A 27,679-nucleotide genomic window follows, 5' to 3' on the forward strand; every position below is an offset into this window, starting at 1 on the left:
GGCTACCTGCCTTATCCCTCCATCCTGGACCTTGGCTCATTGTCCCTGATAGATCCGATCGCCCGGCTCGCTGCACGTGCAGACGCCACTTTTTCCATTGCGGAGAGGCGACCGTCACATTCTCGCCATAATTGTGAGCTAATGGCATCGGCGTCGCTGATCGGTGTCAGGGAAGGGTCCTGCACGGATGCGAGAAACAATTCCCAGCCGCCTCCTCCAGCAGCCGGGGGACGGATCCGGAACGTTCCACTAAGTGCCTGTAAAACAATGTGCGGCGGCCTTCCCCTCTGCTCCCTCCTATTGGTGTCTATTATCTCCTGCAGCGGGGAAAAGGGCCGCACGCTGATACAATCCAGTAAGAGAGATAACGGCGGCTGGCGGCAGCGCTCCTATGGTAACTGCAGCTGCCAAACCGGTAACCACCATTACTGGTCTGCAGACCATTTACTGGTCAGATTGGGACTCTTAAAGGGAAAGTTCACAAAAAAAGTGCCAGAGATTTGTTACTATTAAAAAAATCTCCAGTCCTCCAGTACTTATCAGCTGCTTTATGTCCTGCAGGAAGTTGTGTATTCTTCCAGTCTGACACAGCGCTCTCTGCTGCCACCTCTGTCCATGTCAGGAACTGTCCAGAGAAGCAGCAAATCCCCATAGAAATCTCTACTGCTCTGGACAGTTGCGGTGGCAGCAGAGAGCACTGTGTCAGACTGGAGAGACTACACCACTTTCTGCAGGGCATACAGCAGCTAATAAGTACTGGAAGATTGGAGATTTTTTTTTAATAGAAAAAAATACAGATCTCTGCCATTTGCTGGGACCAGTTGATTTGAAAGAAAAAGCTTTTGGTGGACAACCCCTTTGAAGGCGAATAGCGGATATTTACTGTTCAGGGACTACAAGGTCCAGCATGCAGCTGGGGTGAGGGAATTTCTCCACTGTATCTCCAGCATATTAACACTGGTTTTGCAGCACATCCTCCCCTAGTTTTGCAGCACTTCACTCCCTTAGTTTTGCAGCACATCACTCCCTTAGTTTTGCAGCACATCACTCCCTTAGTTTTGCAGCACATCCTCCCCTAGTTTTGCAGCACCCCCCCCCCCCCCGAGTTTTCCAGCACATCCCCCCCCCCCCTAGTTTTGCAGCACATCCTCCTCTAGTTTTGCAGCAGATCACTCCCCCTAGTTTTGCAGCACATCATTCCCTTAGTTTTGCAGCACATCACTCCCTTAGTTTTGCAGCACATCACTCCCCTAGTTTTGCAGCACATCCTCCCCTAGTTTTGCAGCACATCCTCCCCTAGTTTTGCAGCACATCCTCCCTTAGTTTTGCAGCACATCTCCCACCCACCCCAGTTTTGCAGCACATCCCCCCCCCAGTTTTGCAGCACATCCCCTCCCCTAGTTTTGCAGCACATCCTCCCCTAGTTTTGCAGCACATCCTCCCCTAGTTTTGCAGCACATCCTCCCCTAGTTTTGCAGCACCCCCCCCGAGTTTTGCAGCACATCCCCCCCCCTAGTTTTGCAGCACATCACTCCCCTAGTTTTGCAGCACATCCTCCCTTAGTTTTGCAGCACATCTCCCACCCACCCCAGTTTTGCAGCACATCCCCCCCCCTAGTTTTGCAGCACATCCTCCCCTAGTTTTGCAGCACCCCCCCCCCCCCGAGTTTTGCAGCACATCCCCCCCCTAGTTTTGCAGCACATCCCCCCCCTAGTTTTGCAGCACATCACTCCCCTAGTTTTGCAGCACATCTTCCCCTAGTTTTGCAGCACATCTTCCCCTAGTTTTGCAGCACATCTTCCCCTAGTTTTGCAGCACATCACTCCCCCTAGTTTTGCAGCACATCACTCCCCTAGTTTTGCAGCACATCACTCCCCTAGTTTTGCAGCACATCTTCCCCTAGTTTTGCAGCACATCTTCCCCTAGTTTTGCAGCACATCACTCCCCCTAGTTTTGCAGCACATCACTCCCTAGTTTTGCAGCACATCACTCCCCTAGTTTTGCAGCACATCACTCCCCTAGTTTTGTAGCACATCACTCCCCTAGTTTTGCAGCACATCTTCCCCTAGTTTTGCAGCACATCTTCCCCTAGTTTTGCAGCACATCACTCTCCTAGTTTTGCAGCACATCACTCTCCTAGTTTTGCAGCACATCCTCCCCTAGTTTTGCAGCACATCACTCTCCTAGTTTTGCAGCACATCCTCCCCTAGTTTTGCAGCACATCATTCTCCTAGTTTTGCAGCACATCCTCCTCTAGTTTTGCAGCACATCGCTCCCACCTCAAACACAAGCATTAATGGCTGCACTATAACCCTGCATAGTCTTGTAACTATCTGCCACTCCCTGATGTATTTTGTTATTTAAAGGGGAATTCCCACCTACTCACCGCCCCCACGTCGTTCTCCCCCTCCCCGCCATCTTCTAGCTCGTCCCGGCACATATCTATAACACATAGTAATAAAGCTGTTGTTAATGTGTTTTGCCGGCAGTAAAGTGACCTGTTTGCAGCGCTGCGTCGCCGCCCATTTGCTGCTGTTACATTTCTGGTTGTAAAGATGGGGCAGACACGGTGACGCCGCGCAGCAGATGTCATGTAGCGTAGCGGTGCCAGACGGCAGAGATGTATGAGGCTAATCTGGTTAAGAGCTGGCAGAGACCATTGCACGTACAATTAGGGATGTATGGCGGGCGAGCGGGCGAGCCACAATCATCTATAAGATACCGAACCTCTGTAATTAGGGATGTATGGCGGGCGAGCCACAATCATCTATAAGATACAGAACCTCTGTAATTAGGCATGTATGGCGGGCGAGCGGGCCACAATCATCTATAACATACAGAACCTCTGTAATTAGGGATGTATGGCGGGCGAGCCACAATCATATATAACATGGCGGGCGAGCGGGCGAGCCACAATCATCTATAAGATACAGAACCTCTGTAATTAGGGATGTATGGCGGGCGAGCGGGCGAGCCACAATCATCTATAAGATACAGAACCTCTGTAATTAGGGATGTATGGCGGGCGGGCGGGCGAGCCACAATCATCTATAAGATACAGAACTTCTGTAATTAGGGATGTATGGCGGGCGAGCGGGCGAGCCACAATCATCTATAACATACAGAACCTCTGTAATTAGGGATGTATGGCGGGCGAGCGGGCGAGCCACAATCATCTATAAGATACAGAACCTCTGTAATTAGGGATGTATGGCGGGCGAGCGGGCGAGCCACAATCATCTATAAGATACAGAACCTCTGTAATTAGGCATGTATGGCGGGCGAGCGGGCGAGCCACAATCATCTATAACATACAGAACCTCTGTAATTAGGGATGTATGGCGGGCGAGCCACAATCATCTATAACATGGCGGGCGAGCGGGCGAGCCACAATCATCTATAAGATACAGAACCTCTGTAATTAGGGATGTATGGCGGGCGAGCCACAATCATCTATAAGATACAGAACCTCTGTAATTAGGGATGTATGGCGGGCGAGCGGGCGGGCCACAATCATCTATAAGATACAGAACCTCTGTAATTAGGGATGTATGGCGAGCGAGCGGGCGGGCCACAATCATCTATAAGATACAGAACCTCTGTAATTAGGGATGTATGGCGGGCGAGCGGGCGAGCCACAATCATCTATAAGATACAGAACCTCTGTAATTAGGGATGTATGGCGAGCGAGCGGGCCACAATCATCTATAACATGGCGGGTGAGCCACAATCATCTATAACATGGCGGGCGAGCCACAATCATCTATAAGATACAGAACCTCTGTAATTAGGGATGTATGGCGGGCGGGCGAGCGGGCGAGCCACAATCATCTATAACATACAGAACCTCTGTAATTAGGGATGTATGGCGGGCGAGCGGGCGAGCCACAATCATCTATAAGATACAGAACCTCTGTAATTAGGCATGTATGGCGGGCGAGCGGGCGAGCCACAATCATCTATAACATACAGAACCTCTGTAATTAGGGATGTATGGCGGGCGAGCCACAATCATCTATAACATGGCGGGCGAGCGGGCGAGCCACAATCATCTATAAGATACAGAACCTCTGTAATTAGGGATGTATGGCGGGCGAGCCACAATCATCTATAAGATACAGAACCTCTGTAATTAGGGATGTATGGCGGGCGAGCGGGCGGGCCACAATCATCTATAAGATACAGAACCTCTGTAATTAGGGATGTATGGCGAGCGAGCGGGCCACAATCATCTATAACATGGCGGGTGAGCCACAATCATCTATAACATGGCGGGCGAGCCACAATCATCTATAAGATACAGAACCTCTGTAATTAGGGATGTATGGCGGGCGGGCGAGCGGGCGAGCCACAATCATCTATAACATACAGAACCTCTGTAATTAGGGATGTATGGCGGGCGAGCGGGCGAGCCACAATCATCTATAAGATACAGAACCTCTGTAATTAGGGATGTATGGTGGGCGAGCGGGCGACAATCATCTATAACATGGCGGGTGAGCCACAATCATCTATAACATGGCGGGTGAGCCACAATCATCTATAACATGGCGGGTGAGCCACAATCATCTATAAGATACAGAACCTCTGTAATTAGGGATGTATGGCGGGCGAGCGGGCGAGCCACAATCATCTATAAGATACAGAACCTCTGTAATTAGGGATGTATGGCGGGCGAGCGGGCGAGCCACAATCATCTATAAGATACAGAACCTCTGTAATTAGGGATGTATGGCGGGCGAGCAGGCGGGCCACAATCATCTATAACATGGCGGGCGAGCCACAATCATCTATAACATGGCGGGCGAGCCACAATCATCTATAAGATACAGAACCTCTGTAATTAGGGATGTATGGCGGGCGGGCGAGCGGGCGAGCCACAATCATCTATAACATACAGAACCTCTGTAATTAGGGATGTATGGCGGGCGAGCGGGCCACAATCATCTATAAGATACAGAACCTCTGTAATTAGGGATGTATGGTGGGCGAGCGGGCGACAATCATCTATAACATGGCGGGTGAGCCACAATCATCTATAACATGGCGGGTGAGCCACAATCATCTATAAGATACAGAACCTCTGTAATTAGGGATGTATGGCGGGCGAGCAGGCGGGCCACAATCATCTATAACATGGCGGGCGAGCCACAATCATCTATAAGATACAGAACCTCTGTAATTAGGGATGTATGGCGGGCGGGCGAGCGGGCGAGCCACAATCATCTATAACATACAGAACCTCTGTAATTAGGGATGTATGGCGGGCGAGCGGGCCACAATCATCTATAAGATACAGAACCTCTGTAATTAGGGATGTATGGTGGGCGAGCGGGCGACAATCATCTATAACATGGCGGGTGAGCCACAATCATCTATAACATGGCGGGTGAGCCACAATCATCTATAACATGGCGGGTGAGCCACAATCATCTATAAGATACAGAACCTCTGTAATTAGGGATGTATGGCGGGCGAGCGGGCGAGCCACAATCATCTATAAGATACAGAACCTCTGTAATTAGGGATGTATGGCGGGCGAGCAGGCGGGCCACAATCATCTATAACATGGCGGGCGAGCCACAATCATCTATAACATGGCGGGCGAGCCACAATCATCTATAAGATACAGAACCTCTGTAATTAGGGATGTATGGCGGGCGAGCGGGCGAGCCACAATCATCTATAAGATACAGAACCTCTGTAATTAGGGATGGGGTCTCTCCTTGTGGATCCATCATGATCAGCAGGTGGGGAGCCCAGTGCCAGGGGGTCATTGTCTGTACATACAGTAACCTCTAGGTGTCACTAGTGAGGCCTGTGCTGCCAGGAGATGGATGAGGAGGACAGGAGGGCCGAAGGACTCACATATTCTTTATATTACAGAGAAAGACGTCAGAGCAACAAAATCCGAGAATTACCACAGCTCATCCGATGAGGAAGGCGGGAGGAGGCAATCCCTGGTATATAAGGTAATAACACCGAATATTATAACTGGTAACACTGGGGGAAATGGTATCCAGTGTAGACAATGCTCTGTGAGCTCCAGACTGATACATTGTACATAGCTAGTCCTGCTCTCAGCTGTATCCAGTGCAGACAATGCTCTGTGAGCTCCAGACTGATACATTGTACATAGCTAGTCCTGCTCTCAGCTGTATCCAGTGTAGACAATGCTCTGTGAGCTCCAGACTGATACATTGTACATAGCTAGTCCTGCTCTCAGCTGTATCCAGTGTAGACAATACTCTGTGAGCTCCAGACTGATACATTGTACATAGCTAGTCCTGCTCTCAGCTGTATCCAGTGTAGACAATGCTCTGTGAGCTCCAGACTGATACATTGTACATAGCTAGTCCTGCTCTGTATCCAGTGTAGACAATGCTCTGTGAGCTCCGGCCTAATACATTGTACACAGCTAGTCCTGCTCTCAGCTGTATCCAGTGTAGACAATGCTCTGTAAGCTAAACACATGAGCAGCAGATACAAATCTGTAGTCGTTTACAACAATGTATTAGTTTGTGATTCAGGCTGTAGAGCTCACAGAGCATTTTTTACACTGGATACAGCTGAGAGCAGGAATGTATCAGTCTGGAGCTCACAGAGCATTGTCTGCACTGGATACAGCTGAGAGCAGGACTAGCTATGTACAATGTATCAGTCTGGAGCTCACAGAGCATTGTCTGCACTGGATACAGCTGAGAGCAGGACTAGCTATGTACAATGTATCAGTCTGGAGCTCACAGAGCATTGTCTACACTGGATAGAATTGCAGACCATTTCCCTAGAGCTCATACTCACACGTTTTCAGGATGACAATGAATGGGAGGATTCTTGTATATAATCACTAGTGAATCCATATGGCAGCAGAGACTGAAAGGGTTAATGCAGCCCTGTATCTTCCTGCTGCTTTAACCTCTTCACTGCTGGCGGTCATTGTCAGATCTGGGCCCAAGGCTCCTGGCAGTCATGTGGCACCATATTAGGGGTTCTCCAGGTTCGTACTATAAGCAGCACAGAGAGAAGACTGTATTATGGGTGACCCCCGCATGAGATGGCAGAGACCCTCCATCACTCCAGTCAGCTCCATAACCCAACAGGAGGCCAAGCAGCTTTACAGTAACGCAGTCGACCCTGTAACTCTGCAGAGCGTCTCATCTCCATTCAAACTGCATGTGAATACAATATGTTGTCCTCTGTTATCAGCCACTTTAGGCCAAGGCACTACAAAACTCTGCATATTCCCTTTAATCCTCAATCTTTGGGGACACATGCAGTACCGTCTTGCAGCCAGCTGGTGGTGCTGTTGCTTTGCCGTTTATCCGTAACATTAGCCCAAGGTTAACGGGATTAGCAAGGAAGCAGAGCAGGAGGCACAATAGAACATTTGCGTTACACTATAGAGAGAAATAAGTAATAGGACTTGTGCGCGTCACGCCTGGCCTCAGCGTGGCCGACAATATACAAGGTCCCTGGAAGATTAGAGGCCCGGCCGCTCTGGGCGCTCAGGATCCAGTAGCCGGATCAGTTCTGCCGCTTTGTCGCCTCCGCCCTGCTGACTTGTAATGGCTCCAGGACAGCGGCGGCGGCTTCTGGATCGCCTCCCTGAACCGCTCAGTACATCCCGATTTGGCAGGAGGTCGGGAGCTGAGGAGTCTGGACTCCTCTACCATAAACGGAGAATTAGCCTCGAAAGGCGGAAGATGAGCGGCGGAGGCACAATGGCTGCCATGTTATTGCTGAGCAGCGAGATCATAGTGTCAATGGGGGAGATGAGCTCAGGCTGCAGATCAGGGGATAGATCCTACTAGACAATGGCTTAAAGGGGTACTCCGGGCCAGGGGTATTTTCTGTGTACGGCCGGGAAGGGGGTGGATATAGATGCCGACGGCCACTTACCTCCCCAGTTCCAGCACCGGGTCCCGAATCGTGCCGCCCCGTTCTCCTGTCCCTCTGCCGCTTCCTGGGCTGAGCTGCCTTGAGACATGACGGAGTACCTCTTTAAAGGGGCTGTCCACACTAAGAAAAACAGGGCTGTTGTCTACCGGAAAAAACTCTGTTATAAACTCAGCAGCTGAATTGTAATACCACACACAACCTGAGGGCAGGAGTGGGGCTGCATCTGCTAGAAAGTAGCTGTGCTTTTTCTAATCCTGGATAACCCCTTTAAAGAGAAACTCCAGTGATTTTTTTTTTCTTTCAAATCAGCTGGTGTCAGAAAGTTATATAGATTTGTAATTGACTTCTATTTAAAAATCTTCAGTCTTCCAGTACTTATCAGCTGCTGTATGTCCTGCAGGAAGTGGTGTTTTCTTTCCAGTCTGACACAGTGCTCTCTGCTGCCACCTCTGTCCAGAGCAGGAGAGGTTTTCTATGGGGATTTGCTGCTGCTCTGGACAGTTCCTGACATGGACAGAGGTGGCAGCAGAGAGCACTGTGTCAGACTGGAAGAATACACTACTTCCTGCAGGACATACAGCAGTTGATAAGTACTGGCAGACTGGAGCTTTTTTAATAGGAGTAAATTACAAATATGTATAACTTTCTGACACCAGCTGATTTGAAAGGAAAAACAAAATCGCTGGAGTTCCCCTTTAAATAGCAATCTCATTATATTGTCCTAATAGAGGAGTCATCCTATCTATCTCTAGTGCAGCTCCTATAGCGGTTGTCACCCAGCTTTCCCAGGTCCTGAATGACGTCCTCTCCACCTGTAGGATGGCACCACCACCCAACCAATGCAGGAGATTGTGACCCCCCCTGAGTGGTCTCTGTCCTATGGAATGTTATTATTTATCCAGTAGAATTACAATGTATCAGTAGGATTAACCCCTCGTGTCCCCTCAGAGCACCCGAGCCTCCAAACAGCAGAGGAAGATAGAACGGGAAGCCAGGATGCGAGCCAAGCAGGAGGAGCTCAAGAGGCTGCACAAAGCCCAGGTGAGTCCAAGGGAAGTGCTACTGTGCACTGTCCTTATATACAGAGGAAGTGGTACTGTGCACTGTCCTTATATACAGGAGAAGTGGTACTGTGCACTGTCCTTATATAGAGGAAGTGGTACTGTGCACTGTCCTTATATACAGAAGAAGTGGTACTGTGCACTGTCCTTATATACAGAGGAAGTGGTACTGTGCACTGTCCTTATATACAGGAGAAGTGGTACTGTGCACTGTCCTTATATACAGAGGAAGTGGTACTGTGCACTGTCCTTATATACAGAGGAAGTGGTACTGTGCACTGTCCTTATATACAGAAGAAGTGGTACTGTGCACTGTCCTTATATACAGGAGAAGTGGTACTGTGCACTGTCCTTATATACAGGAGAAGTGGTACTGTGCACTGTCCTTATATACAGAGGAAGTGGTACTGTGCACTGTCCTTATATACAGAAGTGGTACTGTGCACTGTCCTTATATACAGAGGAAGTGGTACTGTACACTGTCCTTATATACAGGAGAAGTGGTACTGTGCACTGTCCTTATATACAGGAGAAGTGGTACTGTGCACTGTCCTTATATACAGAGGAAGTGGTACTGTGCACTGTCCTTATATACAGAAGTGGTACTGTGCACTGTCCTTATATACAGAAGTGGTACTGTGCACTGTCCTTATATACAGAGGAAGTGGTACTGTGCACTGTCCTTATATACAGAGGAAGTGGTACTGTGCACTGTCCTTATATACAGAGGAAGTGGTACTGTGCACTGTCCTTACATACAGAGGAAGTGGTACTGTGCACTGTCCTTATATACAGAGGAAGTGGTACTGTGCACTGTCCTTATATACAGAGGAAGTGGTACTGTGCACTGTCCTTATATACAGGAGAAGTGGTACTGTGCACTGTCCTTATATACAGAAGAAGTGGTACTGTGCACTGTCCTTATATACAGAAGTGGTACTGTGCACTGTCCTTATATACAGAAGAAGTGGTACTGTACACTGTCCTTATATACAGGAGAAGTGGTACTGTGCACCCTCCTTATATACAGGACAAGTGCTACTGTGCACCGTCCTTATATACAGAAGAAGTGGTACTGTGCACTGTCCTTATATACAGAGGAAGTGGTACTGTGCACTGTCCTTATATACAGAGGAAGTGGTACTGTGCACTGTCCTTATATACAGAAGTGGTACTGTGCACTGTCCTTATATACAGAGGAAGTGGTACTGTGTACTGTGTATATATATACTGAGGATTACACCCAGCATACAGGACAGGGGAAGTGGTACTGTGCACTGTGTATATATATATATATATATATATACACTGAGGATTACACCCAGCATACAGTACAGGAGAAGTGGTACTTTGCACTGTATATATGTATATACACTGAGGATTACACCCCAGCATACAGGATAGGAGAAGTGGTACTGTGCACTGTATATATATATAATATATACTGAGGATTACACCCAGCATACAGGACAGGAGAAGTGGTACTGTGCACTGTATATATAATACACTGAGGATTACACCCAGCATACAGGACAGGAGAAGTGGTACTGTGCACTGTATATATACTGAGGATTACACCCAGCATACAGGACAGGAGAAGTGGTACTGTGCACTGTATATATGCAGAAGTGGTACTGTGCACTGTATATATGCAGAAGTGGTACTGTGCAATATCCATATATACAGAATAAGAGAAGTGGTACTGTGCACTGTGTGTGTGTGTATATATATATATATATATATATATATATATATATATATATATATATGCAGAAGTGGTACTGTGCACTGTATATATGCAGAAGTAGTACTGTGCACTGTATATATACAGAAGTAGTACTGTGCACTGTATATATACAGAAGTGGTACGGTGCACTGTATATATGCAGAAGTGGTACTGTTCACTGTATATATGCAGAAGTGGTACTGTGCACTGTATATATGCAGAAGTGGTACTGTGCACTGTATATATGCAGAAGTGGTACTGTGCACTGTATATATGCAGAAGTGGTACTGTTCACTGTATATATGCAGAAGTGGTACTGTGCACTGTATATATGCAGAAGTGGTACTGTGCACTGTATATATGCAGAAGTGGTACTTTGCACTGTATATATGCAGAAGTGGTACTGTGCACTGTATATATGCAGAAGTGATACTGTGCATTGCTCTTATATACAGGGAGGTTTGCAGCTCAGTTTTCTTAGTGAAGCATCATCTGCAGATGGTTGCACTTATCTTTTTTCCCCTTTTTAATGGAATTTTTATGACTTCTTCCCATAGAAATAATTTGTGAGTGTAAATAACAGGACTGTCAGTCGGTCCTCGGGATGAAAGATAACACTTAACTTTGTAACTCTAATAATGGACGTGTTTGTCAGGAATTTTGCTCCGTGGCGCACGCATTGTTCTCCAAGGTCTCTGAAGCTTTCACATCTTTTACACCGGATTACAACAGCTCGAAAATTATTATTACCGGAGGAAGGTTGTAAAGGAGAGAGAGCGCTGGCTGCCCGGGGAGGGGGAGGGGAGGGGTACCGTCTGTCCATCTGTACCACCGGCACAGTCCCCCCAGCTGGCACAATGTCGGACGCAGTCATGGACAGTCAACCATTCATTTTAAGCAATTACAGGAAAGCGGATTCTTTGCTGCCAGCCCTGCTCCTGCGTCCTTGTGGAGGAAAAGATAGGGAGCGGCAGCCAAATATCTGCCATAGAGGTGCCAGCTATAGGTGGGCCAATCATAGGGGTGCTAGGTATAGGAGGCCCAACCATAGGGGTGCTAGGTATAGGAGGGCCAACTATAGGGGTGCAAGCTATCAGAGGGCCAACTATAGGGGTGCCAGGTATAGGAGGGCCAACCATAGGGGTGCCAACTATAGGAGGGTCAACCGTAGGGGTGCCAACCATAGGAGTGCCAACCATAGGAGGGCCAACCATAGGGGTGCCAACTATATGGGTGCCAGGTATAGGAGGGCCAACTATAGGAGTGTCAGCTATAGAGGTGTCAGCTATAGGAGGGCCAACTATATGGGTGTGAGCTGTAGGGGTGTCAGCTATTGGAGGTGTCAGTTATAGGGAGTGCCAGTTTTAGGGGTACCAGCTATGGGGGTGTTAATGATAGAGGTGCCAGCTGTGTCCTTGTGGAGGAAGATAGGGAGCGTCAGCCAAATATCTGCTGGAATACTGGGGCAGGTTTGCAAGCTATAGGGGTGCCAACTATAGGGGTGTCAGCTTTAGAGTTGCTAGCCATTGGAATTGCCAGCTATAGAGGCACCAGCTACAGGAGTGTCAGCTATAGGAGTACCAACTATAAGGGTGCCAGCTATAGGGGTGTCAGCAATAGAGGCAACAGCTATAGGAGGTTCCAGCTATAGGTGTTCCAACCATAGGAGGTTCCAGCTATAAGGGTGCCAAGGTCGCTATCTCTGCTTATGTACAGTAAATCTACACCTTCATTTTTACTATCTCTGCATGTATGGACCTCACGTGATCCATGGGCGTAGCTACCATAGAGGCAGGGTAGGCAGTTGCTATGGGGCCCGTGAAGGAGGCGGGCCCGGAGGGGAAGGTAAGAGTGTGTGTCCTTCTGCTTAACCACTTATGTATTGCAGCGTGTAAGCGACCCAATGTTTACTTACATGCTGCAACACAAAAAAAGGGTTAACAAGCAGAAGACTGAGATCTCTGTTTCACTGCTCAGATAACCCCTGACCTCTGTTCTCCAGCTGACAATCAAGTAGGAAAGGAAAATGTGCAGAGGTCAGGGGTTATCAGTACACCAGCAGTAAAGCAGATATATATAGATAGATATTATATACACACAGTGCTTTGTGTTGTGCTTAGGGGAGGGGGGCCCCTTAAAATTTTTTGCTATGGGGCCCCGTGAAGCCTCGCTACGCCCCTGACGTGATCTATCACAGAAGTATGGAGGTGCTGTCACATGATTGACCAGCACAATCCTTGCTGAGATCCAGGTTTGTGCTGTGGATTTGCAGTATACTATGTTGGCCGTGGTTGCTGGAGATCCAATTCAGATTCTGCATAGATCAAATAAAAAACTGCCCTGTAGTGTGAACTGTGGTGTTATATCCCTATGAAAACAATGGGAAGCGGAATGCATGCATTGGAACCTATCGGCAAAACCCCCCCACAAATCTTCCATTCACTGACAGGAAGCAGAGGACATAAAGAGGGAAACACAAAGTGAAGAAGGATGAATCCCATTACCAATCAGATCTACATGTCACTTCTTATGTCTGATATCCGGACAGAGAGCGGGCACAACAGTGAAATGTACAGATGTGTCTGGTGGTGGGGGGGGGGGGGGGCAGATAACCAGTGGTCTCTGGGGGGCCTGGAACCATTGTGTTTCGGCACTTTGTAATGAAGCTTTCTTCCCGCAGACAATCCAGCGTCAGCTCCAGGAGACTGAAGAGAAGCAGCGAGCACTTGACATCCAGGGCATCAAGCTGGAGAAGGCTCTGCGAGGAGAGACAGGTAAATCTGCCAGGAGGCCTCGTGTTGGGTTATTGGGGGCAGGCGGACATCTTAGTAATAGTGGCACTACCATCAACTAATACTGGCACTAACATACAGCTAATACTGGCACTAACATACAGCTAATACTGGCACTACCATCAACTAATACTGGCACTAACATACAGCTAATACTGGCACTTACATACAGCTAATACTGGCACTAACATAAAGCTAATACTGGCACTAACATACAGCTAATACTGGCACTAACATACAGCTAATACTGGCACTAACATACAGCTAATACTGGCACTAACATACAACTAATACTGGCACTAACATACAGCTAATACTGGCACTTACATACAGCTAATACTGGCACTAACATACAGCTAATACTGGCACTAACATACAGCTAATACTGGCACTAACATACAACTAATACTGGCACTAACATACAGCTAATACTGGCACTTACATACAGCTAATACTGGCACCAACATACAACTAATACTGGCACTTACATACAGCTAATACTGGCACTAACATACAACTAATACTGGCACTTACATACAGCTAATACTGGCACTAACATACAGCTAATACTGGCACTAACATACAGCTAATACTGGCACTAACATACAACTAATACTGGCACTAACATACAGCTAATACTGGCACTTACATACAGCTAATACTGGCACTAACATACAACTAATACTGGCACTAACATACAGCTAATACTGGCACTTACATACAACTAATACTGGCACTAACATACAGCTAATACTGGCACTTACATACAGCTAATACTGGCACTAACATACAACTAATACTGGCACTAACATACAGCTAATACTGGCACTTACATACAGCTAATACTGGCACTAACATACAACTAATACTGGCACTAACATACAGCTAATACTGGCACTAACATACAGCTAATACTGGCACTAACATACAACTAATACTGGCACTAACATACAGCTAATACTGGCACTGACATACAGCTAATACTGGCACTGACATACAGCTAATACTGGCACTAACATACAGCTAATACTGGCACTAACATACAACTAATACTGGCACTAACATACAGCTAATACTGGCACTAACATACAGCTAATACTGGCACTAACATACAGCTAATACTGGCACTAACATACAACTAATACTGGCACTAACATACAGCTAATACTGGCACTAACATACAGCTAATACTGGCACTAACATACAACTAATACTGGCACTAACATACAGCTAATACTGGCACTAACATACAACTAATACTGGCACTAACATACAGCTAATACTGGCACTTACATACAGCTAATACTGGCACTAACATACAGCTAATACTGGCACTTACATACAGCTAATACTGGCACTAACATACAACTAATACTGGCACTAACATACAGCTAATACTGGCACTAACATACAACTAATACTGGCACTAACATACAGCTAATACTGGCACTGACATACAGCTAATACTGGCACTGACATACAGCTAATACTGGCACTAACATACAGCTAATACTGGCACTAACATACAGCTAATACTGGCACTTACATACAGCTAATACTGGCACTAACATACAGCTAATACTGGCACTAACATACAACTAATACTGGCACTAACATACAGCTAATACTGGCACTAACATACAGCTAATACTGGCACTAACATACAACTAATACTGGCACTAACATACAGCTAATACTGGCACTAACATACAGCTAATACTGGCACTAACATACAGCTAATACTGGCACTAACATACAGCTAATACTGGCACTAACATACAACTAATACTGGCACTTACATACAGCTAATACTGGCACTACCATCAACTAATACTGGCACTAACATACAACTAATACTGGCACTAACATACAGCTAATACTGGCACTAACATACAACTAATACTGGCACTAACATACAGCTAATACTGGCACTTACATACAGCTAATACTGGCACTTACATACAAGTGTCCGAATTCTTGTGCATCCTCTGTATCATGGCAGGAATAAGGTGGGCACAAACTATAGCACACTACACAAAATACCTAGTACCATCTAATCCCTATAGTGCCCACCTAAAGACCAAGAGTGCCCACCTAAAGACCAGCAGTGCCCACTTATAGAAAAGCCCACCTACAGTCCAGAGCTACCCATCTAAAAGACCAGCAGTGCCCATCTAAAGACCAGCAATGCCCACCTAAAGATCAGACCAGCCATGCCAGCCTATAGACCATCAGTGCCCACCTATAGAAAAGCAGTGCCCACCTAAAGATCAGCTTACCTAGAGACCAAAAATGCCCCCAGAACCCATCCATGCCATATAACCTGTGCCCCCAGAACCCATCCATGCCATATAACCTGTGCCCCCAGTACCCATCCATGCCATATAGCCTGTGCCCCCAGTACCCATCCATGCCATATAACCTGTGCCCCAGTACCCATCCATGCCATATAGCCTGTGCCCCCAGTACCCATCCATGCCATATAACCTGTGCCCCAGTACCCATCCATGCCATATAGCCTGTGCCCCCAGTACCCATCCATGCCATATAGCCTGCGCCCCCAGTACCCATCCATGCCATATAACCTGTGCCCCAGTACCCATCCATGCCATATAGCCTGTGCCCCCAGTACCCATCCATGCCATATAACCTGTGCCCCCAGTACCCAGTGTTGCCATTGAGCCTATGGTTGGTATTAATGCCCTTTCTGTGCACGGAGCTTTATAGCCACATACATGCAGCATTGACGCCCTGGCACAACACTGGTGCCCAGCTATACCTGTGGTCAGGGCATTACAGAAGGGAGTTGTGGGATTATAACCTGAGCCTGGTGTATGGATCTATCACAGATGTAATGGTGATGCCCCCTGGGATACCCGGAGATGAGACCCCTGAGCCTTCTAATAAAGAACAATCATATAGTAATGACATTAGGACCCTGATGCCTCCTCCATTACCTGATCTGTATATTCACAGAGACCTCCTGACCTGAGAGAAGCCGATTATAGATGGAAAAAACAGATAAAAGATCAATAACACTCACATTATTAGGTGATAAACTAATGAGCTGGTAACTAAGCAAATCATCAATACTTCATGGATTACACATCTGTGGATTGTTAGAGAAAGTGACCTCACAATGTCGGCATCGACCCCTGATACATGATATCAGCCTCAGATACATAACAACAACCCCAGCGATGCGATAATAACCGCCAGATATATGATAACAACCCCTGATGCATTATTATAACTCTGATACATGATAACAACCCCCAAGCTATATGATAATAACCGCCAGATATATGATAAGAACTCCCTGATACATGATATCAGCCCCCAGCTATACGATAACAACGGCCAGCTATACAATAACAACCGCCAGATACATGAAAACAGCCCCAGATACAAAATAACAACCACCAGATACATGATAACAACCCTGATACATGATAACTACTGCCAAATACATGATAACAACCCTGATACATGATAACTACTGCCAAATACATGATAACAACCCTGATACATGATAACTACTGCCAAATACATGATAACAACCCCAGATACATAATAACAACCGCCAGATATATGATAACAACCCCCTGACACATGATATCAGCCCCCAGCTATACAATAACAACCGCCAGATATACAATAACAACCATCAGATACATGATAAGAACCCCAAATACATAATAAAAACTGCCAGATACATAACAACCCTGATACATGATAACAACCCTGATACATGATAACAACCCTGATACATGATAACAACACCAAGATACATGATAACAACCCCTGATACATGATAACAACCCCTGATAAATTATAACAACCCCAAGATACATGATAACAATCCCTGATACATGATAAGAACCCCTGATAAATAATAACAACCCCAAGATACATGATAACAACCCCTGATACATGATAACAACCCCTGATAAATAACAACCCCAAGATACATGATAACAATCCCTGATACATGATAACAACCCCTGATAAATAATAACAACCCCAAGATACATGATAACAATCCCTGATACATGATAACAACCCCTGATAAATAATAACAACCCCAAGATACATGATAACAATCCCTGATACATGATAACAACCCCTGATAAATAATAACAACCCCAAGATACATGATAACAATCCCTGATACATGATAACAACCCCTGATAAATAATAACAACCCCAAGATACATGATAACAATCCCTGATACATGATAACAACCCCTGATAAATAATAACAACCCCAAGATACATGATACCAACCCCTGATACATAATAACAACCACCATATACATGAAAAAAGAACACTGATACGTGGTAACCACAGCCAGATACATATTAACAACCTTGATAGATGATAAGAACTGCCAGATACATGATAACAGACTCAAATATGTGACAACCCCCAGATAAATAACTGCCGCAGATACATGATAATTACCCCCAGATATATGATAACAACCCCAGATACGTGAAAACAAGCCGCAGATACATGATAACAAATTGCAAAAACGTCCGTGATTAATTAAAAAACTACGTTGTGTGAACATATCCTAAGACAGTGGATACATGACAGTGGATACATGACAGTGGATATAACAAGTCTACACACCCCTGTTTTAATACCAGTTTTTTCTCATGCAAGAAGAATCCTTGCAGATTTATTTCCACCCTCAGTGTGACCCATAATCTGTACAATTCCATCCAATCCATGGAAAAACAACTGAAATCCAATACAAGGATAATAATAGTGTGAACAGCCTCTTATAACTGGGGATAGGGATGTAGTTGTATTCAGAATCAGCCAATCACACATGTACCCTCATGTTACATAGTAGTCAGTGCATGGCGGCCATCATTTAAAGGGATTCTGAGTAACCCCATATAAAGTTCTGCTCCTCTACGAGGCTTTTCCTGACGTTTTCTGCATTTTACAGCAAAAGCCGTGATCCGTAAACACCTCACAACACTTCTCGCTGCGGAACGGTGTCAGTCCGGAGGGGGGTAGAAAAACATTCCCAGGCATTTATTACATCATGGAACCCAGTGACGACATCTCCCCAAGAAATGGATAAAATGTGGCACAAGTGACATCACCAAGAACTGGGCGCCCCGCAAAAAGTGATGAAAAGGCAAAAAAATAATCCAGGAGGCTACAGCTATACTACAGGAGCTGCAGGGATTCCTGACAAGTCCTGGTTGTGTACTGCATGGGACCACAATCTCCTGTGTTCCTCATATGTCTGGGCTGTGGGGTAGAGGGGCAGGATGAAAGCTGAATCCAACTGAAATCTGTGGGTTGTCCTGATGGGGGCGCTGTACACTGGAGATGCCCTCGCAATCACACAGAATTAAAACTAATTTTAAAGTGCGGTCAAAGATGTCTACATGTGCCTCGCTGGCAAAGATGTCTACATGTGCCTCGCTGGCAAAGATGTCTACATGTGCCACACCAGCAAAGATGTCTACATGTGCCTCGCTGGCAAAGATGTCTACATGTGCCTCGCTGGCAAAGATGTCTACATGTGCCTCGCTGGCAAAGATGTCTAGATGGGCCACACCCGCAAAGATGTGTAGCTGTGCCATGGCAGCAAACATGTCTAGATGTGCCACATGGGTAAGGGTGTCTAGATGTGCCATGCCAGCAAAGTTGTCTAGATGTGCCATGCCAGCAAAGTTGTATAGATGTGCCATCTTGGCAAAGATGTCTAGATATGCCACACTGGTAAGGATGTCTAGATGGGCCTCACCAGCAACAATGTCTAGATGTGCCATGCCAGAAAAGATGTCTAGATGTGCCACACCGGCAATGATGTCTAGATGTGCCACACCGGCAATGATGTCTAGATGTGCCACACCGGCAATGATGTCTAGATGTGCCGCACCGGCAATGATGTCTAGATGTGCCGCACCGGCAATGATGTCTAGATGTGCCACACCGGCAATGATGTCTAGATGTGCCGCACCGGCAATGATGTCTAGATGTGCCGCACCGGCAATGATGTCTAGATGTGCCGCACCGGCAATGATGTCTAGATGTGCCGCACCGGCAATGATGTCTCGATGTGCCACACTGATAATTCCTACCCAGAGAGACTGAATGCCATCATCAATCCACAGAGACTTCCGCACAGTATTGGAGTGGGGTGCAGATTTTTGCAGCCACATTTTCCCCATTCTTGAAGACTTCAGTTTGTTTTTCTATAGAATTGTACAGATTATAGGAGACATTAAAGGTGGAAACTTCTGCAATGATTCATCTGTGTCTGATTTATTTACATCACAAAAATCTAGCATTTTAAAATAGGTGTCTATATTTATATCCATTGTACATCCCCTGATACGTGATAACAACCCTGACACATGATAACAGCCCCAGATACACAATAAAAATCCCCAGATATATGATAATAACCTTCTGATACATGCAACCCCTAGATATATAAAAACAACCTTCTGATACATAACAAGATATATGATAACAATCCTCTCATGCATTACAACCCTCAGATACATGATAACAGCCCCAATATATGATAACATCCCCAGATACATGATAACAGTTCCAGATACACAATAACAATCCTCAGATACATGATAACAATCCTCAGATATATGATAACAGCCTCCAAATACATAATAGCCCCGGGATACATGATAACAACCCAAAGATATATGATAACAACCTTCTGATACATGATAACCCCTACTCATATAACAACCTCGGATACATGATAACAGCCCCCAGATACATGTTTACAACCCAAAGATATATGATAAACTTTTGATACATGATAACTACCCCCAGACATATGATAACAATTCCCAGATACATGATAACAGCCCCCCAGATACATGACAACAACCCCCAGATACATGTTTACAACCTTCTGGTATAACAACTCCCAGATACATGACAACAACCCCCAGATACATGACAACAACCCAAAGATATATGATAAACCACAGATACACAATAAAAATCCCCAGATATATGATAACCATCTGATACATGATGAAAACACCTAGACACATGATAACAGCCCCCAGATACATGATAACAACACCAAGGCACATAATAACAACCCCCTGATACATGATAACAGCCCCAGATACATGATAACAACCTTTTAATATAACAAGACAAAAAATAACAAGCCCCAGATACATGATAACAACCCAGATAGAGGATAATAACTAAAAGAAAAATGATGAATAACCCAGATACATGATAACAATCCCCGATACATGAAAACAGCCCCCAGATACATGATCACAACCCTCTGATACATGATAACGATCCCAAATATATAACAACCCCCAGATATATGATAGCAGTCCCAGATACATGATAACAACTGTAGATACATAGCAACCTTCAGATATATGATAGCCCCCAGATACATGACAACAGTCCCAGATAAATGTTAACACTCCCCTGATACAGCCCAGATACACGATATCAACCTACAGATACATGATAACAACCACAGATATATGATAACAATCCCTAGATGCATAACAATCCCAAATACATGATAACAACCCCCAGAAATGATATCCTCCAGTTATATGATAAATTATAACAATTCCAAATACATGATAACTACCCCAGTTACCTGATAACAACCCCTGGTACATAACAGCAACCTGAAACCTGATAAAAGCCCCACATACATGATAACAGCTTAGGATACATGATGGCTTCCCCAGATAAATGATTACTGCACTTATATATATGAGATAGGTAGATAGATTCATGACTACAACCCCATATACATAATAACCCACTGATACAGGCCCCAGATACATGATAACAATCTCAGACACATGATAACAGCCCCATATATATGATAAAAAAACAAGATATATTATAACACCAGATATATAACAGTCCCTGAAGTATGATAACAATCCCAGATACATGATAACATCCTCAGATATTTGATAACAACCCCCAGATACATGATAACAACCCCCTTATACACAACAGCCCCCAGTTGCATGATAATAACTCCCAGATACATAACAGCCCCCAGATACATGATGACAACCCCAGATACAATATACCAACCCCAGATACATGATAGCAACCATCAAATACATTATAACAGTCCCGAGATATATGATAATAACTCCAAGATAAATTATAACAATCCCAAATACATAACAGCCCCCGACGTATGATAATTACACCAGATACATGATTACAACCCCTGATACATGATAACAGCCTCCATATACCTGAAAACTGCCCCAAATACATGATAACAACCACAGATACATGATAACTGCACTTATATATAACAGATAGATGATATAGCTAGATATTTGCTAGACTACATCTCTTCTCCATGAGTGATATCATACCGCCCCTCCACCCCTCCTATATAGCAGTAATGTTATTTCCATGATTCCGTCCTCTCCGTCTCCCGGTGATCAGGACGCTGCAGATCATTTGGCTAATTGTGAGATGTGTCTTTCCAGGCGGACATGAGAGCTGAGCGCCGCTGATAAATGAGAGTAATATGCATTAACCGCACAATTAACCCCTGCTTGGCGGTGGCGGTACTGTGACGCAGAGGAAACCAACGGTCACAAATCCGATTCCATCTGCTGACGATAATATTAAAATAATAAAAGGCGGAATTTTAGATATCTCTTAAGTGTCTGGCAGAGGTTGGTACCTGTGACCATATAACAGACTACACAGCCGTATGGCGCTATTACTCCTCCTGTCTAATCCGCAACTGAATGGGGGTCAGTGGTCACTTCACCTGTCGGAAATTGGGGTCCCAAAGGTGGCACCCCAATATATCAGCTTCATCACTAGCCCCCCCCCCCCCCAGGTGGTAAAAGAACTCGGTCCAAATATTCCATATGGCGGTAGTTTTTTATAAGGTGTAGGCGCCGCTTTAAAACTTTGGCACATTTTACCGCAGTGTACTTTGGCGTACGAGCCGCCAATTTTAGCCCAAGCCTCCCCCCCCCCACCCCTTTGTATAAATATATACCTCAATGTAATCGTATTTATTGAATCCAGCACATAATGGCGGCTTTTTTTTTTTCTTCCTCCCCCCGTAGTGAGCTCTCATCCCGCTTACTCCAGAACATAACAGGGCTCGGGGTGTTATTTTGCGCTTGGCACTCGACGATGACAAGGGTTAAGGTCCCTCTCACGGCTGTCATGTATAATAGGTCCGGCAGCTCCCCCATTGTCCCGCGCTTATTAAATCAGCCTCGTTTCATCTGTAGTGATACATTTCAAATTGCTCTGTAAGTAATGTTAAGATAATTAGAAAATTATCGCGGCTGAAAATAACGAAGCGAGGAGACGGAGCGCCCGGCACAACTTCTCAATGACATTTATGCAGTTTCGCCTCTAATAATTACGGTAGCGAGGAATGAAAAGATCTTTTGTGGCCGACGCTGCCGCCGCCATCCATTTAGCAGGCGGGCGAATTAGCCGAGAACATCCGTGGGTGAGACAAAACGCAATAAAGTCCTAAAGAGAAGATGAGTCTCCCGGAATCATCTCCAAACCCCGGAGCACGGAGGCCATTTTATGTCTTTATATCATTCATTATTTTATCTTTTTTTTTATCCGGCACGTAGAGATGGGGAGAATACCAGAATTATTCATTATTGGGGGATTTTATGTATTTCTTAGGGTTGTACCGACTTGGGTGTGGCCGCGTGGTCTGTGAACATGTGGGTGTCCATGTTGAGATGCATCAAAATGACGGACGTTTTTCTTGGACGGCCACCATTTAACGGCAAATAACGGCTGTTATTCATATAATAACGGACGGCAAAATAACAGCAGAAAGCCAAGAAAAACGTTACGTGGGGGTGGCCTAAAGGGGTATTCCCATCTCAACAAAAATATCTAAACTAGTAGGACTTGTCAAGTTAAAGGGGTTGTCCTGGAAAAATTCATTCTTAGCCATGCTGCCAGGGCTGTGGGGGACATGTCAGTAATGTATACTTACCTGTTCTGCTTTCCTGCCGCTGCTGGTTCCTGGGCTGTCCACTATGTCAGTGTTTTCATAACATCCAATGATGTCCTGTTCTCATAGGAAATGGCCAGTAAGCATAGACTCTATGCTGAGTGTCCACTTCCATGCTAACAGCGCCACAGAGCAGAGGACCCAGGAATAGGCAGCGGTGGGGGAGCAGGTAAGTATACATTACTGACATGTCCCCCACAGCCCTGGCAGTGTGGCTAAGTATGAACAACCCCTGGCCAACCCCTTTAAAGAAGAAGCCCATGAAAATTTTTGATAAAGTATTGTATTGCCCCCCAAAAGTTATACAAATCACCAATATACACTTATTACGGGAAATGCACATAAAGGGCTTTTTTTCCCTGCACTTACTACTGCATCAAGGCTTCACTTCCTGGATAAAATGGTGATGTCACGACCCGACTCCCAGAGCTGTGCGGGCTGTGGCTGCTGGAGAGGATGATGGCAGGGGGACACTGAGGGACACAGGACACTGGAGGGACACTGAGCATCCCTCTGCCATCGTCCTCTTCAGCAGCCACAGCTCTGGGAGTCGGGTCGTGACATCACCATGTTATCCAGGAAGTGAAGCCTTGATGCAGTTGTAAGGGCAGGGAAAAAGCCCTTTATGTGTATTTCCAGTAATAAGTGTATTTGGTGATTTGTATACATTTTGGGGAACAATACAATACTTTAATAAAAAATGTTGCCGGACTTCTCCTTTAAATATTTTTGCAAATACAATACAGTGTCTTTGATTTACCTGCAGTGGTGCGGCTATTTTCTGGTAGGCCGTACTGGTCTGCAGCATGGAGTGGTAACTAGCTAGTGGCGATACGAACAGGATGGTGCAGATGTGGTGGGTGGTGGGCTCCATAGAACCAGAAAACATACAGGGGGAGATTTACAAATGCAGTACCCCTTGCAGATTCGCCCCTTCTCCCTGGTGTATGCCAGCGGAATCCCTGCAAGGGCCTGGCCTCAAATTTACCATAATTAACGCCTGCTCGCAGAAAGCTACACCTGCTTAGGTCAGGCTGGCTTCACTAAGAGGTGTGGCCCCTAAGTGGATCTGGCAGGATAACTGAGGATGGGGCCTAATTTAAGACCGGCCTACGATTACAACGGTCTTCATAAATGTCCCCCTCAGTGTACAGGAGGGTCATGGCCTGCCTCACATAGTACGCTGTGTATGCCACACTCCACGTTCCTGTGCACTGTGCGTATACTGGCGCCAGGGATCACGTCTGCCAACCCATCTATGCCACTGCCAATCTGTAATCACCACCTGACAGTAAATGCTTCCCAATCGTGTAACTCAAAATCCACCTGGTACTGTGGTTGGGGTCAAAAAAGCAGCGATGTCAACAAGGCGTCTGTGCCCTAGGCCTTCAACGTCTCTCTTCCTCCTTCCTTTCGCCCCCTCTTGACTTTAATTCTGCTCATGACTGTATATCTTCTATTCGGCCCTGGGTATAATAGTGCGATTTTGCCGGAGCAATAGGAATAACAATAGGGAACAATAGGCTTGTGGGCCTCGTAATCTACACACACGGGGGGGGAGATTTATCAAACAGGGTGTAAAGTGAAACTGGCTCAGTCGCCCCCGGCAACCAATCAGATTCCACCTCTCATTCCTCACAGACTCTTTGGAAAATAAAAAGGTGGAATCTGATTGGTTGCTAGGGGCAACTGAGCCAGTTTCAATTTGATAAAACTCCCCCACTGTGTGCATAGTAACCGTGAAGCAGTCACCATAGCAACCAATCAGATTCCATCTTTCATTTCTCAGAAGCCTTTTTAAAAGTGAAAGCTAAAATCTGATTGGTTGCTGTGGTTACTGCTCCGCTGTTACTATGCACAATGTGTGTGGGGAATACAAGGCCTACAAGCCTATTGTTTCTATACCGCTATTCCCCCCATAGAGAGACATATATCCAATATATCCATAGAAAGTTATCTATAATTCTCATGTACGGGTGGAGGAGCCCAGTATAAGGCACATTTAAAGGTTTTCTCTCCGTTCTGACTTCTGCCAATAATCCTAATTATGCAATTTTTCCTCAAGGTGGTTGTTTTATGGGTGTTCCTGGGGCGGGGCTTAAAGGGATTATGCAGGATTAGAAAAACACAGCAGCTTTCTTCCAGAAACAGCGCCACTCTTGTCCTCAGTTTGCATGTGGTATTGCGGCTCCATTTAAGCGAATGAAGCCTATAATATCCCATACAACCGGAATACAGCCTGTAATACCACAGACAACCTTAGGACAGGTGTGGCACTGTTTTTGGAAAGAAAGCTGCTGTGATTTTTTTCGTTGGATATGCTATGGATTTCGTGCTGCAGATACGCCATCATACACGCGGAAAGTGTATATAATGGCGGTAAATAGATGTCATGCAAACTGAATGTAAAGCAGAGCGTGGCGGTGTAACCGGTGTTATTCCTCCTTCATTTCTCTAACAGATTCAGCCGCACAGGATGAAGCCCGGCTCCTGCGCCTCTGGTTCCAACTCGCCCTAGAAAAGAGTAAATTGAATCGTTACGAGTCTGAGCTCTTATCCGTGTAAGTTCGGTGGCTCTCGCCATCAGTATGCACAATGAATCCTTGGGGGGGATACGAGGAGGACAGGAAATCTGGGAAGCCATTAATTTTGTCCATAGGCACAGGTGTATATTGTCTCCCCACCGCATGCAGATCTCATTACCGCGCCAAATTGAGGCTTTAACGCCTCGCATAGAATCCTCTCATTAGCATAGCGAGAGGGGGAAAAAATAATAGGCAACACAAACAGCCACAACCGCTTCTTTACACCGCGCCCGCAGATGGCCAAACAAGTTGCAGCGCGAGAAAAATAAATAAATATTTTATTTTTATTTTTTTTGTATATTTGGCTTTTTATAATGGAGGCTTCAAAGACCGTTTTCCAATCACGGACGCAGCACGACTAATGAGGCCGGGACGGCGCTGCCATTTAGGATTAACACAGAACTATGCGCAGGGTTTGGCCTCGCACGTTCGCTAAGATTTAATACACAACCGGGTTCTGCGCTACCCGCTATTATTGTAGCGTAATGATTTTGTGGTTTGAGGGGAGAATGATTGGTTTTCACTGCTTTATGTTTAGGGGTTTTTTGTTTTTAGATTTGTGAAATTAAGGCTTTGTGCACACTGTGGTGTCATGGCTGCCTAACAGCTTCATACAACCTCCGTACAACCTCCATAAGAGCGTCATACAACCTCCGTACAACCTCCATAAGAGCGTCATACAACCTCCGTACAACCTCCATAAGAGCTCCATACAACCTCCGTACAACCTCCATAAGAGCGTCATACAACCTCCATACAACCTCCATAAGAGCATCATACAACCTCCATAAGAGCATCATACAACCTCCGTACAACCTCCATAAGAGCGTCATACAACCTCCATAAGAGCATCATACAACCTCCATACAACCTCCATAAGAGCTCCATACAACCTCTGTATAACCTCCATAAGAGCTCCATACAACCTCCATAAGAGCTCCATACAACCTCCATACAACCTCCATACAACCTCCATATAATCTATTACAATATACATACGACTGAAGTACAACGTCCCTATGTACAGCGCCATACTGGGACCCCATATACACTGAGCGCCATACTAGGACCCCATATACACTGAGCACCATACTGGGACCCCATATACACTGAGCACCATACTGGGACCCCATATACACTGAGCACCATACTGGGACCCCATATACACTGAGCACCATACTGGGACCCCATATACACTGAGAACCATACTGGGACCCCATATACACTGAGCACCATACTGGGACCCCATATACACTGAGCACCATACTGGGACCCCATATACACTGAGCACCATACTGGGACCCCATATACACTGAGCACCATACTTAGACCCCATATACATTGAGCGCCATACAGGGACCCCATATACACTGAGCGCCATACTGGGACCCCATATACACTGAGCACCATACTGGGGCCCCCATATACACTGAGCACCATACTGGGACCCCATATACACTGAGCACCATACTGGGACCCCATATACACTGAGCACCATACTGGGGCCCCCATATACACTGAGCACCATACTGGGGCCCCCATATACACTGAGCACCATACTGAGACCCCATATACACTGAGC

General features: G+C 45.8%; 1 protein-coding gene across 13 annotated transcripts in view; it reads left to right on the forward strand.

Moving 5' to 3' along the window:
• The window catches only part of MICAL2 (microtubule associated monooxygenase, calponin and LIM domain containing 2), a 168,218-nt gene that overhangs the window by 135,723 nt on the left and 4,816 nt on the right, over positions 1–27,679 (forward strand). For 11 of the 13 annotated variants that reach the window (XM_069965047.1, XM_069965051.1, XM_069965052.1 and 8 more), the window contains 4 exons: positions 5,887–5,972; positions 8,848–8,940; positions 13,367–13,460; positions 25,974–26,073. In XM_069965047.1, the coding sequence (XP_069821148.1) occupies positions 5,887–5,972; positions 8,848–8,940; positions 13,367–13,460; positions 25,974–26,073 (373 nt within the window). Of the gene's footprint in view, positions 1–5,886; positions 5,973–8,847; positions 8,941–13,366; positions 13,461–18,439; positions 19,029–25,973; positions 26,074–27,679 lie in introns of those variants that run through there. The other 2 variants (XM_069965056.1, XR_011362519.1) reach the window with 2 other exon arrangements.

The sequence above is a fragment of the Dendropsophus ebraccatus genome, chromosome 4 (genome assembly GCF_027789765.1).
Source record: "Dendropsophus ebraccatus isolate aDenEbr1 chromosome 4, aDenEbr1.pat, whole genome shotgun sequence".
NCBI lineage: Eukaryota > Metazoa > Chordata > Amphibia > Anura > Hylidae > Dendropsophus > Dendropsophus ebraccatus.